The sequence below is a fragment of the Osmia bicornis genome, chromosome 16, assembly GCF_907164935.1.
Source record: "Osmia bicornis bicornis chromosome 16, iOsmBic2.1, whole genome shotgun sequence".
In the NCBI taxonomy this organism is placed as follows: Eukaryota; Metazoa; Arthropoda; class Insecta; order Hymenoptera; family Megachilidae; genus Osmia; species Osmia bicornis.
This window is the reverse complement of record NC_060231.1, coordinates 2,748,919-2,761,888: the sequence shown is the minus strand read 5'-3', so window position 1 is coordinate 2,761,888 and position 12,970 is coordinate 2,748,919. Positions and strand designations below refer to the sequence as shown.

General features: G+C 32.9%; 5 protein-coding genes across 6 annotated transcripts; 2 read left to right on the top strand and 3 right to left on the bottom strand.

Moving 5' to 3' along the window:
• Positions 1 to 485: 485 nt before the first annotated feature.
• LOC114877841 (xyloside xylosyltransferase 1) lies at positions 486 to 2,416 on the bottom strand. Its single transcript, XM_029190921.2, has 3 exons — positions 1,581 to 2,416; positions 1,031 to 1,504; positions 486 to 964 (listed from the first exon to the last, which is right to left on the bottom strand). The coding sequence occupies exons 1-3, from the start codon at positions 1,968 to 1,970 to the stop codon at positions 758 to 760; spliced, it is 1,071 nt and encodes a 356-aa protein (XP_029046754.1). The 5' UTR covers positions 1,971 to 2,416; the 3' UTR covers positions 486 to 757.
• A 145-nt stretch (positions 2,417 to 2,561) lies between these two features.
• On the bottom strand, positions 2,562 to 3,540 carry LOC114877842 (NADH dehydrogenase [ubiquinone] 1 alpha subcomplex assembly factor 3). Its single transcript, XM_029190922.2, has 3 exons — positions 3,415 to 3,540; positions 3,165 to 3,273; positions 2,562 to 3,087 (listed from the first exon to the last, which is right to left on the bottom strand). The coding sequence occupies exons 1-3, from the start codon at positions 3,465 to 3,467 to the stop codon at positions 2,689 to 2,691; spliced, it is 561 nt and encodes a 186-aa protein (XP_029046755.1). The 5' UTR covers positions 3,468 to 3,540; the 3' UTR covers positions 2,562 to 2,688.
• Positions 3,541 to 4,132: 592 nt separating this feature from the next.
• On the top strand, positions 4,133 to 5,818 carry LOC114877876 (protein CLP1 homolog). Its single transcript, XM_029190993.2, has 3 exons — positions 4,133 to 4,392; positions 4,469 to 5,526; positions 5,646 to 5,818. The coding sequence occupies exons 1-3, from the start codon at positions 4,294 to 4,296 to the stop codon at positions 5,755 to 5,757; spliced, it is 1,269 nt and encodes a 422-aa protein (XP_029046826.2). The 5' UTR covers positions 4,133 to 4,293; the 3' UTR covers positions 5,758 to 5,818.
• Positions 5,818 to 7,521, top strand: LOC114877887. Its single transcript, XM_046289215.1, has 3 exons — positions 5,818 to 6,553; positions 6,668 to 6,902; positions 6,968 to 7,521. Exons 1-3 carry the CDS (start codon positions 6,318 to 6,320, stop codon positions 7,088 to 7,090), a joined length of 594 nt encoding a protein of 197 aa, XP_046145171.1. The 5' UTR covers positions 5,818 to 6,317; the 3' UTR covers positions 7,091 to 7,521.
• A 103-nt stretch (positions 7,522 to 7,624) lies between these two features.
• On the bottom strand, positions 7,625 to 12,492 carry LOC114877884 (ras-related protein Rab-8A). Of its 2 annotated transcripts, XM_029191006.2 has the most exons (5): positions 11,982 to 12,492; positions 11,183 to 11,243; positions 10,676 to 11,021; positions 10,273 to 10,275; positions 7,625 to 9,249 (listed from the first exon to the last, which is right to left on the bottom strand). In XM_029191006.2, the coding sequence occupies exons 1-5, from the start codon at positions 12,103 to 12,105 to the stop codon at positions 9,151 to 9,153; spliced, it is 633 nt and encodes a 210-aa protein (XP_029046839.1). In that variant the 5' UTR covers positions 12,106 to 12,492; the 3' UTR covers positions 7,625 to 9,150. The 2 variants fall into 2 exon arrangements, with proteins under 2 accessions (XP_029046839.1, XP_029046840.1); XM_029191007.2 differs by lacking the exon at positions 10,273 to 10,275.
• Positions 12,493 to 12,970: the final 478 nt, after the last annotated feature.

Here is a 12,970-nt window from a genome sequence, read left to right as displayed (position 1 = left end):
TGGAGGGCCTGATACATATTAGAGTGCCAAAATAATTTCAATTATACAAATACCAATTATACAATAATAATTAATAATAATTAATAATTAATAATAATAATAGGTTTAGGTTTATGGAACCCGGGGATTGTCTGATATGGGTCCCATAAACCTAACCCTAACTTAAACCTATTATTATTATTATATGGCACTCTAATATGCATGGGACCCATATCAGACAACACCCGATGTAATTTCAAATGATTACAGCAAATATAATTTTATTGGAACTTCAAGGGAAATTAAGGGAATAGAAAAATGAAGATAACATTGTACGCTTATGTAAATAGTTTAATCATTGAAAAAATACTTTTATATGATAGCATTATTGAGATAAAATTATTGTTGTCTAACAATATAAAAATAGCACCTATATATTTTACAATATATATCTAGTAATTTATTTAAAATTAATTTTGAAAAATCATATTTCAAGTTTTCTTTAATTACAACATATATATATTTGAAATATATAAAATAGAGAATTAATATCTTAAAAAATATCATTCATAGGCACCACTGAATGATACAATTCACGTAATAGCTAAAAATATTGCCACAATAATGAAAGATGATACGTATTGCCACCAAAGGATCACAGATCTTTCAAATTGAACGCTGACATTCAAATAGCAACAGGTACGGGTTATAAAACTTTTGCAATTGCACTAATAATTATTACAGTTTGTGCCCTCGTTTTTTAACAAAGAGATCTGGATCAGTCGTCGGGTATAGGAGTGTTACAATTACCGTGCCACAATTTTGTTTCAGAATCACATTTAGAATGATATCCAAATACATCAGCGTAACCACGATCCCTCCACCATGTACACAATTGCCTGTTCCATCCGCAGTCAATGGTGTGAATCAATTCGGGTCTTTCCATTCCCAAAAGTGTATAAAAGTCTTGGTCTCCTAAATGACCCTGTAAACAAATCCCATAATAACAATTTATCAGAAAAAAGAAAACTGATCAAGTAACATATATTACCTTGAAGTGATATTTTTCAGTTATCGAATTAACACTTTCTCTTTTAACAATTTTATTATAAATGGAAGAATTTCGTAATTTATTAAGATTGAAAAGCACCACTCCGCTGTTGTAACCAGGATAACCACCAGAACTAGCAGGTTCTCCGAATAATGTATCAGGATGCTTGTTACGGTATAAATATAAAACGTGTCTATAAACAGGAGTAAGCTCTGGCGCTAGACCGAACAGTGCTTCCTCTCCAAAACTATTAAACTCTTCAAAAAGCTCCTTAATATCCTTGCGGAACTTAGTGTCTGCATCGAACATTGCAGCAACGCTTTGTTCAGCTGGTGCTATTCGATGCAGACCCAACGATAGGAAAAACAAAGCATCGGAGTAATAAGTTCCTGGTTTGCTACTGAAGTGTGGAGACATAACGGATATGATGTCTTCCAGTTGCGATGCCAGTTTGTGGACATCATAATACTGCACCTGAAAGAAAGAAAGCCGGACAGCTATTAAAGAAAACTTGAAAGAATCGCATGCTCAATTTTGTTAAAAGATCTACCTTCATAAACTTTCCTGTAGACGATAGAATACCCTTCAAAACTTGTTCCGCAACTTGTTTACTATCATCATCGGTTATAACATGAATTGCAATATCAACAGAGGATAATCTGAGTAGAGAATCTGCAAAGATTTCAAATTTTCGTTTCATCGGTGAGTTACTAGCAACTTTTGTGAAGATGCACCACACATTATAGTACATCTTTTCGCTTGCAACAAATGTTGCGGAACTGGTATTCTCTCCATTGTTCGACTCTGTGGTCGAAATGTTCTCTTGCTCGTAAGTGTGCAACACCCAGTGTATACCATTTGACGTTTGGTAACAATAAAACAATACAAGCAACACAGCTAGAAGTGTCAAATTGATCAGCACCTTGCGTAGCAAGACCATTTAATTACTTATTCATGTTCAAGTCAAGCCCGTACATAAAGTTATGAGTTTTTAAATAAAATGTTGCTGAAATGTTTGAACTAAAATGCGATTAATGTTTAACATTGATTACTTTTTAATAGCTTGGTTAATTTGCTGCAGTCGCGAAATCTGTCAAGTGATTTTCACACCATTCAATGCATAAATACACTATAACTCACAGTTTGTTAAATTACTATTATTTATTTACTATATTTAGAAGGGATTACAATGTCTAATTAAAATTAAATACTGAAATAAATACTGCAGTAAGAATCGAAAACAAAACAACTATTCTATAGTCACTGTTACAAGACTATAGTGTGCTATAGTGGTGATACAGAAACAGTGGTGCCCTCATTAAACTTCGTTTAAAACTGATTTTGAATGTAACAAATATTACACTGTAAATAAATATATACATATATCTATAATTCCATGATTAATTTTACTTCAGTTTTAATTATTAAAAATATGATATTAAATTAATTCAATCTCTTATACGGTTTTATTACACGTCTTTCTGTATCTGTAGTCATTGCTATCAAGTACTTTAAATAAAAACAATTAATGTCATTAAACAACAAAGTCAAATTTTATTTTACATGTATTTTACTATCATATAAATAATCTGTTAATATTATATTTAGTACTAATGTTCATTTCAAATATAATTTACAAATATTTACATTTAAACTATTCATTCTATCAGCTTATCCTTTTGTAGACTTTTTAAGTTAGTTGTTAATTTTTTATAGAAATGTGTCTCCTCTGGTAAGGGCGGTATTAAACCTGCTGCAACATATCTACCTTCCTCGCAAAGGAAATTGTATATACCACACGCTTGATCTACAGGCAATATTTCAGTGCTAATATTCTTTTCACTAGTTATTTTCTTTATTGCATTCAGTGTCTTCTGGTCGTACTTAGTTTCTAAACCTAGGATTAACACATCCAGTTTTGGTTCAAGGGCAGTAAATAAAGATAAATTTGCTTCGCTTATGTTTTTCCCACAAGCAATATTCCAACATAAAATAGTTCTTGCAAAAATTGCAAGTGGACCAACTACCATTGAATTATCGCTTAATTGGAATCCTATCTGTAAAAAAAGAGATAATGACAAATGTAAAGCTTGACAAGCTTGTGACACAAAATTATGAGAGAATCATTTTGTACCGATGAGCATGTAGTTATGAACAATTTGGGGCCAGCAACATTAATAATATGCATAGTTGATTTACCACTTCCTTCGTATGCTTTTTTAACTTTTGAGCAATGAAATCGCCTGTAAATAATTAAATATACAAGTCAAATGCCTTTCTACTATTTAACATTACATTCATCAATGAAAAGTTAACAGCGAAAATAATTAATAACTATTTTGACTACGAGCAAGTAATTTTTTACCTAATACTTTATTACTTACCTAACATTTTGTAGTAATTGATTAATTGTTAATAATTTATTATTTAAAACCATTGTATCAATTCAGGTAACATTTAAATGTGAATAACATGGTTAAGAAATACATGCATCATGGTAGTGGACTTGGGGTCCTCAGGAACCCTGGGGTAACGTTAAATCTACGTGCCTGTCTTACCAGTTCCTTTTACCATATCCGGCACTGAAAACCATAAAGACTCAGTTTTGAATCCTTTTGATTTATTTACTATAAAGAATTCAGTTAGATAAATTTTTATTCGTAAAATGTATTTTAAAAAGACCGCCATAAACTAAGTACTTTTGAAATTCGATCCTAGCGCCATCTATACAAAAATGGCTGAAACTACTCGACAACTTACCGACCAGATTGATAATTGATAAGTAGTTTCAGCGACTTTCTTATAGATGGCGCGAGTGTTCTTTGGAATTTCGGTCGGTAAGTTGTCGAAATTAAAAATATTTAATTTATTGCGTTTTTTTTGAACTACAAGTTTGTCAAACAATTATTTTAATAATTTTTCGGTCTTGTACCGATTCTAACTGATTTCTAAAAAAAAAGAGAATTAAAAAGGGTCAAAACTGTGTCCTTACGATAGTCAGTGCAAGGTATGGTAAGAAGGACTAGTAGTACAAGTTTCAACTTCACCTGAGGGTGCCTAGGACACCCAAAATCATCTCAAGAACAAAGGCATGTTCAACCCTTTTGTATCTATAGTCACTGGTATACACTCGAATAATCGTATAGAGGTTAAGATAGTCTGTATAAACAAAATAAGAATATCGCAGAAAAATAAGGAAAATAATAACTGCTATAAAAACATTATCATCAGGCATGTAAGAAGAAGTGTAATATATTCATAAAATGACAGACGAGAAAGCACAAACTCAAGAGTTTAAATTAGATCCAGACTGTGAATTACGATTCGAGGTTGAATCGAAGAATGAAAAAGTTACACTGGAGGTAAATTATTTATTCGCTTATAAATACATTCAATAAACACATATACTGATTAATTCAGCTGTTTGTTTTCTGGTAGTTGAAAACTGGTTTGGCAGAAGTATTCGGCACAGAACTAGTAAAAGGAAAGAAATATGAATTCACTGCTGGAGCTAAAGTTGCTGTATTTACTTGGCAGGGTTGTACGGTAGAATTAGTTGGAAAAACTGACGTTAGTTACGTTGCCAAAGAGACTCCGATGGGTCTTTATTTAAATTGCCATGCTGCGATGGAAAGGCTCAGAGAAAATGCAGAGAAAGATGACACCAGAGGACCGATAACGATGGTCGTTGGTCCCTGCGATGTTGGAAAATCTACGCTTTGTAGGCTTTTATTGAATTATGCGGTTAGAATGGGCCGCAGACCTATCTTTGTGGATCTAGATGTTGGCCAAGGTCACATAGCGATACCAGGCACCGTTGGAGCATTGTTAGTCGAACGTCCATCTAGCATAGTCGAAGGTTTCAGCCAACAAGCACCGTTGGTCTTTCATTTTGGACACAAATCTCCGAATGCCAATGTTGCTCTTTATAATCTTCTTGTAACACGACTTGCAGAAGTCTGTTCCGATAGACTCCAAGCTAATAAAAAGGCCAGAGTCTCAGGAATTGTGATAAATACCTGCGGTTGGGTCAAAGGAGCTGGATATAAATTATTGACCCATGCTGCTCAGGCTTTTGAGGTCGATGCGATTTTAGTACTAGATCAAGAGAGACTTTACAACGAACTTGTTAGAGATATGCCGGATTTTGTTAAAGTTGTTTTTGTACCAAAAAGTGGTGGGGTCGTGGAGAGGAGTCAAGCGCAGAGAGTGGAAGCTAGGGACCAAGGTGTTAGGGAATATTTTTATGGGTCTAGAACTCCGTTGTATCCGCATAGTTTTGAAGTGAAATGGAGCGAAGCCAGATTGTATAAAATCGGAGCCCCCGTATTACCCGCATCCTGTATGCCGCTTGGAATGAAAGCGGAAGATAATCTAACTAAATTAGTGGCTGTTACACCTGGACCGAATCTTTTGCATCATTTATTATCAGTCTCGTTTGCTGATTCACCGGAAGACGATGTGGTACAAACTAATGTCGCTGGATTTGTCTGTGTGTATGTAAAATATAATTTTAAGATACATATGTTCAATAAAAATGATTTACTACATAAAGTATATAGTATTTTATAATGCTTTCATTTTTTATTAAGATAAAAAATATTTTTCTTTACAGAACCAATGTCGATGTAGAGAGGCAAACGTTCACAGTGCTAAGTCCACAGCCTAGGCCATTGCCAAACACTGTTTTATTACTTTCAGATATTCAGTTCATGGATAGTCATTAAAATTTTTATACAGAATATTATTTAAAATAAAAAAAAAATAAATTTCTTATTATTATACATATTTATAAGTAATTAGGTTGTATTCATTATTTTTACCTATAATTGTACTTAATCCTTCTTTTTTTCAAATATTCGAGAAATCGATTGTATCGAAGTGATATTGTTAGCAAAACTGTCCGCTAAACTTTATGAAATACCAAAAACATTATTATTAGATATTGTGGAAAGAATTAATTAGAATTTAATATAAAAATGGAAAGGTTTTTATCTAACATGCCAGAGATCTCTCACTTCGAGAAAAAATTTCACGAAATAATTTACGAAGTTCAAAGAAGCAAGGTAGTAAATTTTTTCAAATTTAAAAATAATTTCATCATTAAAATAATTAACAATATTCTTCCCAGAAAGAGTTGGATAAATTGGAAAAGGAACATTTGTTAATACGCGAAGAATTATGCTCGAAGAACGCGCTTTTGAAAAATGAACAAAGAACATCGAACGATTTACGAATTCGATTGAAATCAGCTACGGAAACGATTAGTTCCCTAGTGGAAGAGAAAATGCGTGATAAAATTTTTTATTCAAACTTATCGATGGATCATGACAGTCTCTTGAAAGAACGTGACATATTAGCAAAAGAAACTTTGTCCAATCAAACGGAAGCCGCGAAATTCAAAATTCATATAGAGAATTTGGAGAACACGTTGCGGCGGGAAACATGTCGAAAAGAGGAACTAGAAAAAGAGCTGATTGAATTGAAAAATAACAATGAAAAAATTGTAGCAAGTATTGATATGTAAGAAATCTTATACTCTTATTCAAGATAATATATAAATTGAAGAGTTAATCCTATTGAAAATCCTAATCCTAATTCAATTAATCCTAACCAGATTGTATATTTTCATTTTAGGAATATTACTAAACTGTCAAAGGAGCAGAAGTACTTAACAGAAAGTGCCAAAGCTATAATTCAATTAAATAAAAGATTACAAACATTTGGCCTTTGTTTCCATGCGATTCATCAAAAGGATAGAGTAGAACTGAAGAATTTACAACATAGATTAACTGTCCTTGCGATGAATGAATCAATCCAAACAGCTAGTAATAACAAATTACATCCAGAATTAGATAATTTATGCTTTGAGGTACATATTGAATTAGTCAAATAATAGTAATCCAATGTAATGCATAACAACATTATTTCTTTCAGCTAAAAGAAACATTAATGGAGACAAAATCTAAAATGCAAAACTCTGAAACGTTTGAAAAGAACTTAAACAAATTCTTCGAAGAATTCTCTTCGCAGATACAATCATCAATGCCACGTCACTGATGAAAAGAGACAATAATTGATGATCGTTATCAACATTTATTTCAGTTTAATTTCTCGTTACATCAGACAAGTAATAGCTTCGTTTCGACTCGACGAAATGGTATTTCGAAATAAAATTACATTGCTTATTCTTATAAAATGTTTAAAAAATTACTAGTAATTTTGTATATACAACGTCATCCAGTTTTTCAGTGCGATAAGTTTGTAAGAAAGTAACAGCTATTTAGTTCGTTGCATTTTTCTTTTCTATAATTTATTCTTCTATCAACTAAAATCATATGCGATTCATAGATTCAGCTTAACTGTAAAAAACATTTGTTTTAAAAAAGTACTCAAGTATTTTCTTAAGGCGCATATTTACCTAGTTTAAAAAGATTATTAATCGGTTATTGGCGTTAATTATAGTTATAAATAATATCAATAAAATATTAATAGAATTGTAACATGTATGATGACAATAATGAAAATCACAATACAACTTGGTCGTTCAACATTAAGGAAAAAAGGCGGGTATCAACAATAAAAATAGACGAATAGGATTAATATAAAATGTATTATAATAATTATATAATTAAGTGTAAGTGGAAACAGACTGGAATCCCTTTTCCTCGTTAACAAATAAAAAAAAAAGAGAACCCTCCGTTTCTTTAAAAAAAAAAGAAACTATTACAACAAGCGTTTCAAACGAAGACGAAGTGTCCGTGTTTCATCTTTTTCCAGTTTTATTTTTGTTTTAATTATTTCAACGATAAAAAGAAAAAGAAGTATGAGACAAAATTTGAAAAAGTCTTTTCTTCAAGTCCTGAATTTGCGCTAATTAATTAATGAATTAATTAATGAAGAATTTCTCTTCGATCCGGTGTAAAAGCTAACTTGACGATGTGTGTATATATATATATATATATTTATATATTTATATATAAAAAATGACCGCCCATTGTTTACCTATCCGCAACCCCCTTCTTTTTTTTTTCTAAACAAATACATTTGAAATACTAGAAAAAAAGGAGAAACTTCTCGAGGAGAGAAACTTCTTCTTCTTTCCGCTTTCCATTTGTGTGTTTAAATAAAGTAAATGTAAACTCGTGTTAAAAATCGATCATTACCCCTTGATTAATTGAAACATGGAGGAGAAACTTCATACGAGACATAAAAACACAGAATAAATAAAATTATGCATATCCTAATTCGCTGTTCCTTTTTACATGCATAATTTAATGTACGTAACAAAAAATGAATTTCTAAAACAGATGAATCTCTAGGATCTTTCTGTCGAATACACTATTAAACAATTGTGCAAATGAAAGCAAGCAGAATTGAAATATATGTAAGTCATGCAGAGAAATGCTTGAATAATTTATTGCTTCCATAAATATTCAACTGTTAAGTCAATAATTATTACTTCATTCTTGCTTTGTTTATTTGATGAACGAAATAATAATACAGCAAAGACTACAATATAATAACGTTTCACTAAGCGAACAAGAATTGTACATTTATTACAGACGTACAATTCTCAGTAGATTGTATATGAAGAAATTATTCAACGTCAATGATTTAAATATCCTAAATTGCTCATTGATCGTGAAGAAAAGAAAGAAACGAAAGGAAAGATAATTAAAATCACCTCCTTCGACTTGTATAACATAAGCGTTCTAAAAATAAAACAGCTCAGTACATTGCACTCCGGTACTTCAACATGAAACTTGTAAGGAAACGACTTTACGATGATATATGTATTATATCTTCGAGGCGGCTTCTTGAAATTGCTCGAAAATTGTTAAAAAATTATCAAAAATTATCACAATTCGTAATCGTTTCCTTCAAGAACTCTTAAATGTCTTTTAAGAGAGGAAAGAGAGAGAGAGTTTCTCCTCCAAGATAAAAAGAGTTCCTATGAATAATAATCAGTAAAAAAGAGTGACCGGCAGCGACGAAGGGAAACGAAGGTGGCCGTCAAGGAGTAAAATCACAGAAGTACTCGCGACATGAAGCGAGCCAAGGAGACCGAGGGTAAAGTAGAGTAGAGGGTGACGGTCGAGGTTATTCTGACTGAGGGGTCAGAGTATAGAGCATCGTGCAAGCCAACTTGGTGGCTTCCTCTGTGGTTCGGATGCTTTCAATTGATGTCCTCCTCCCTTGGGTGGATTCGACGCCTCCTGTTCCAAAGTACAATAATTGTTAAACATTTTCTCACAGAATTATACAGGGTATCCCAGAACTGGGCTAGGACCCGTTGAGGGATGATTGCTATGATAATTCTAAACAACTTTTTCCTTTGCCAAAATGTTGGTTAAGGTTTCGTTTTCAAGTTATTAACGATAAAACGCTGGCCAATCAGAGCGCGCCATTAGCGCGGGCCAAACCGCGGGAGTGATGGGTACGTTCAAACCATGGTCGTGATCAAGCGCATTGACGCCACGTCGGTGTAATAGGATTCGTTATTTATGAGCAACCAATAATTCGATATTATTTTTCCTTTCTTTCTTTAATTCATTATTCGATACGACTTTCGCGCAACGAATCCTATTATACCGACGCGGTGTCGATGCACTTGATCACGACCACGGTTTGAACGCGAAGTGTACCCATCACTCTCGTGGTTCGGCCCGCACTAATGGCGCGCTCTGATTGGTCAGCGTTTTCTCATTAATAACTCGAAAACGAAGCCTTAACCAACATTTTGGCAAAGGAAAAAGTTGTTTAGAATGACCTCAGCAATCATCCCTCCACGGGTCCCACCCCAGTTCTGGGACACCTTGTATTGTTAATATCTTTTAAACAATTAGCCGTCTGCCCCCAAAAGGGGGTATAGGCGTGTTCAGGGAGACGAGTTCTACAAGGTGGCAAAGTTTCATTAATAAGTGAGCGTAACACTTTGGTAGTTCCCCTCGTAAGTGACAGTAAAGTTGTTAATGTAAGTGCATATTCTATATTAAAAGAAACTTTTTAAACACATACATGTGTACAAGGATGAAATTCATACAAAATGTTTGAATACATAGCGAATGTAATTGACAGAAAAAGCAGACACATTAATGGTTAAGCAATGGTCGTATTTAACATTTTTAATGAAGATTTTTCACTGGTTAATGATAAATTAGCAATTAGTGAAAATAAAGAAGCTGTTAAATGTAAAAAACAGTCATGCGAATAAAGTACATAGTAGAGAGAGGAGTTACCTTCTGCCGAGACAGACCCGCACCAAACACAGAGAAACAGATACAGGAAACAAAGAAATCATGGTTAATTAACGTGAAACTATTTACTAACACAAATTTGTGGAAGCAACTAGGTTATATCTAAACAATCATCAGTTTTAATTCCTTTGACAAATTATGAAATAAAATTTCCAAGTACCACTGAAAAAGACTAATATAGTATAATTTCTTGTATTTTATAAATATCACTTAATAACTTATCTCAACCCAATGGAAATATAGTGGGTATAAAGAAAGTAAATTAGAACTAGTAAGCATTTCATAAAAAAAATGTTATTACAAAAATAATATTAATTAACGTTTTTGTTTTCTGATGTAACAAGAAACAGAGAAGTAAGAAACAGCACATTGGAAAAATATTTACCAGTTTCTTTTCCATTTTGGCCTTAATGTCTCTTGCGAGAGTATAAAATGCCTCCTCGACATTGATACTAGACTTAGCAGAAGTTTCCATGAATTTGATTCCATATTCAACAGCAAGTTGTTCTCCCCGTTCCTTTGAAACCTGTCGTTTTTCTATGAGCTCGCACTTATTGCCTAACAGCATTTTCTCAACATCTGCCGAAGCATTTTCTTCGATGTTTCTGATCCAATTCTTTATATTCTCGAAGCTCTTTTCATTGGTTACATCGTAAACTAACATTATACCCATTGCACCACGATAATATGCTGTGGTTATTGTACGAAACCTTTCTTGTCCTGCTGTATCCCTTTAAAACAGAGGATACATTAGTTTCGTTGAAAAGCAATTTTCATATCAAACAAATTCTTTCTAGGACGCAATAATTCTACTTGAAATTTTGTTATTATTACGTTACCATTTATTCTCTGTTAAGATATTTTATTTATAACATTTACATACGATACTTACCATATTTGTAGTTTTATTTTCTTGCCATCTAATTCTATTGTTCTTATTTTAAAATCAATTCCTGAAAATAATAAATGAATTTACAATGTTTGTAAATAAATTTATGGAAATGAAATAATTTCCAAGTTATTTCTGTTGGATCGTTGATCTTAGGGCAAGTATAAATATGAATTTAGAACAATACAATCATTGCTGTGCATGATTATACAAACTCAAAATTATTATATGCTTTCATTAAATTCAGACTTATGAAGTTATTGTAACTATCTAATTTAAATAATTATTATAAAACTTTGCAGTAAAAAAACTAATCTTAGATACATTAGAAATAATGTGCACTCATAAATATGCTTATAATTTTTACTGCTAAAGTTCTTGGGTGCGTGTTTATAAATAAAAAAGAATACTACATCCTATATACTCGAACCAGTGCGATATAAATGCATTTATGGAGTTATAGAAAGTTCTATCATATTTCACGATAAATAGTTTTGTAACTCGATTACTTTACACAATACATTTGAGTAATCTCTGCGTATCAACCAATTAAATATTTTCTTTCTAAAAGAACTTAATGGTTTCGTGTATTGCAAATAAAAAGTCTCATTCAGAGATGTTCCATTAGTAATTAGTCTTTCATTCTTGTATTATGATTATATAAATAATTAAGATTTTTATTAAAAGTCCTATTATACCAGTTCAGAATATTCAGTAAACAGCTCCTGATGAATAATAAGCGAATAAAGGAATAAAAGGGAAGGAAATCAATAGAAAAATAAAATAAAAATAAAATCTTTACCAATGGTCGAGATGAAGGTCGTATTGAAAGCATCCTCAGAGAACCTGAAGAGGACGCACGTCTTGCCGACCCCTGAGTCACCAATCAGCAACAACTTGAACAAATAATCATATGTCTTCGCCATGCCCTTTGTTTTCAGTCTCTCTCTCTATTTCACGTTATTTTTCCTTTGCACTTCTACTTCTTTTTTTTTTTCCTTTATTCCCTCGCCTCTCTTTTACACACGATCTTTTCAAGCGATCGTGATCCTTGGAATTCCGATGACGCACCCTTTGAACTTAAACGAGCACGCTTCGCTCAACGCTCTTCGATTATCGAAATAAGATCGAGCCCATAGATGGCTCAAGGAAAGGCTTAATCGCTGAAATCTGTTCGGATAAGACAAAACTCACGTAACAGAGCACGTAAAAACATCTGTCAGAAAAAGCGATGACAGCCATCGGTAAGTACAACTTTTTCTCTGCTGTTGTGGCCAGCCTTCTGACCGCACCACAGGTGATACGCGCGTGTGTATACGCATACGCAACACGTGTGTCAAGAACAAGCTGAATCTTTACGAGAAGAAATATATTATGCCTTATTCATAGTTTTTTCATGTGTATAAAATTGAACCTCAATTTTGTTGACAAATGTTCTATTCCCAAACCTGATAAACAATAAAGTAAAGTATGTTTGTATGAAATGTTTTCAATGAATTTTAGAAAATACTTGATGAATTTAGATATTATTGAAAGTATCCCCTCCATAAGGGCGCCAGGGGCGTGGGGGTCCATAGCCCCAGTGCAGACCACCTTGGTGGTTTTAGTGGGTAAAAATCCCACACTACCTCCGGCCCCTCCCCATGGGGGCTGGAAATGTCTTTTTGAAGATTTGCACCACGTACAAAAAAAAATGGGATGTAAGGGATGCAGGGATATAAAGAAAGCAGGGAAGTGAGGAATGGAAAGATGTTAGGGATGCTGAGATATGAAGAAAGCAGGGATGTAAAG

Bases quoted from the DNA above. Each gene is read 5' to 3' on its own strand.
- LOC114877841 (XM_029190921.2), bottom strand. From the start codon at position 1,970: ATGGTCTTGCTACGCAAGGTGCTGATCAATTTGACACTTCTAGCTGTG. The intron at 1,505-1,580 runs GTAGATCTTTTA...TCTTTCTTTCAG, and splicing joins CTACAGGAAAGTTTATGAAG to GTGCAGTATTATGATGTCCA. The intron at 965-1,030 runs GTAATATATGTT...ATTTGTTTACAG, and splicing joins CTGAAAAATATCACTTCAAG to GGTCATTTAGGAGACCAAGA.
- LOC114877842 (XM_029190922.2), bottom strand. From the start codon at position 3,467: ATGGTTTTAAATAATAAATTATTAACAATTAATCAATTACTACAAAAT. The intron at 3,274-3,414 runs GTAAGTAATAAA...AATTATTTACAG, and splicing joins CAATTACTACAAAATGTTAG to GCGATTTCATTGCTCAAAAG. The intron at 3,088-3,164 runs GTACAAAATGAT...CTTTTTTTACAG, and splicing joins TCATAACTACATGCTCATCG to ATAGGATTCCAATTAAGCGA.
- LOC114877876 (XM_029190993.2), top strand. From the start codon at position 4,294: ATGACAGACGAGAAAGCACAAACTCAAGAGTTTAAATTAGATCCAGAC. The intron at 4,393-4,468 runs GTAAATTATTTA...GTTTTCTGGTAG, and splicing joins ATGAAAAAGTTACACTGGAG to TTGAAAACTGGTTTGGCAGA. The intron at 5,527-5,645 runs GTATGTAAAATA...TTTTCTTTACAG, and splicing joins GTCGCTGGATTTGTCTGTGT to AACCAATGTCGATGTAGAGA.
- LOC114877887 (XM_046289215.1), top strand. From the start codon at position 6,318: ATGCGTGATAAAATTTTTTATTCAAACTTATCGATGGATCATGACAGT. The intron at 6,554-6,667 runs GTAAGAAATCTT...TTTTCATTTTAG, and splicing joins ATTGTAGCAAGTATTGATAT to GAATATTACTAAACTGTCAA. The intron at 6,903-6,967 runs GTACATATTGAA...TATTTCTTTCAG, and splicing joins TAGATAATTTATGCTTTGAG to CTAAAAGAAACATTAATGGA.
- LOC114877884 (XM_029191006.2), bottom strand. From the start codon at position 12,105: ATGGCGAAGACATATGATTATTTGTTCAAGTTGTTGCTGATTGGTGAC. The intron at 11,244-11,981 runs GTAAAGATTTTA...TATTATTTTCAG, and splicing joins GACCTTCATCTCGACCATTG to GAATTGATTTTAAAATAAGA. The intron at 11,022-11,182 runs GTAAGTATCGTA...TCTGTTTTAAAG, and splicing joins AAAATAAAACTACAAATATG to GGATACAGCAGGACAAGAAA.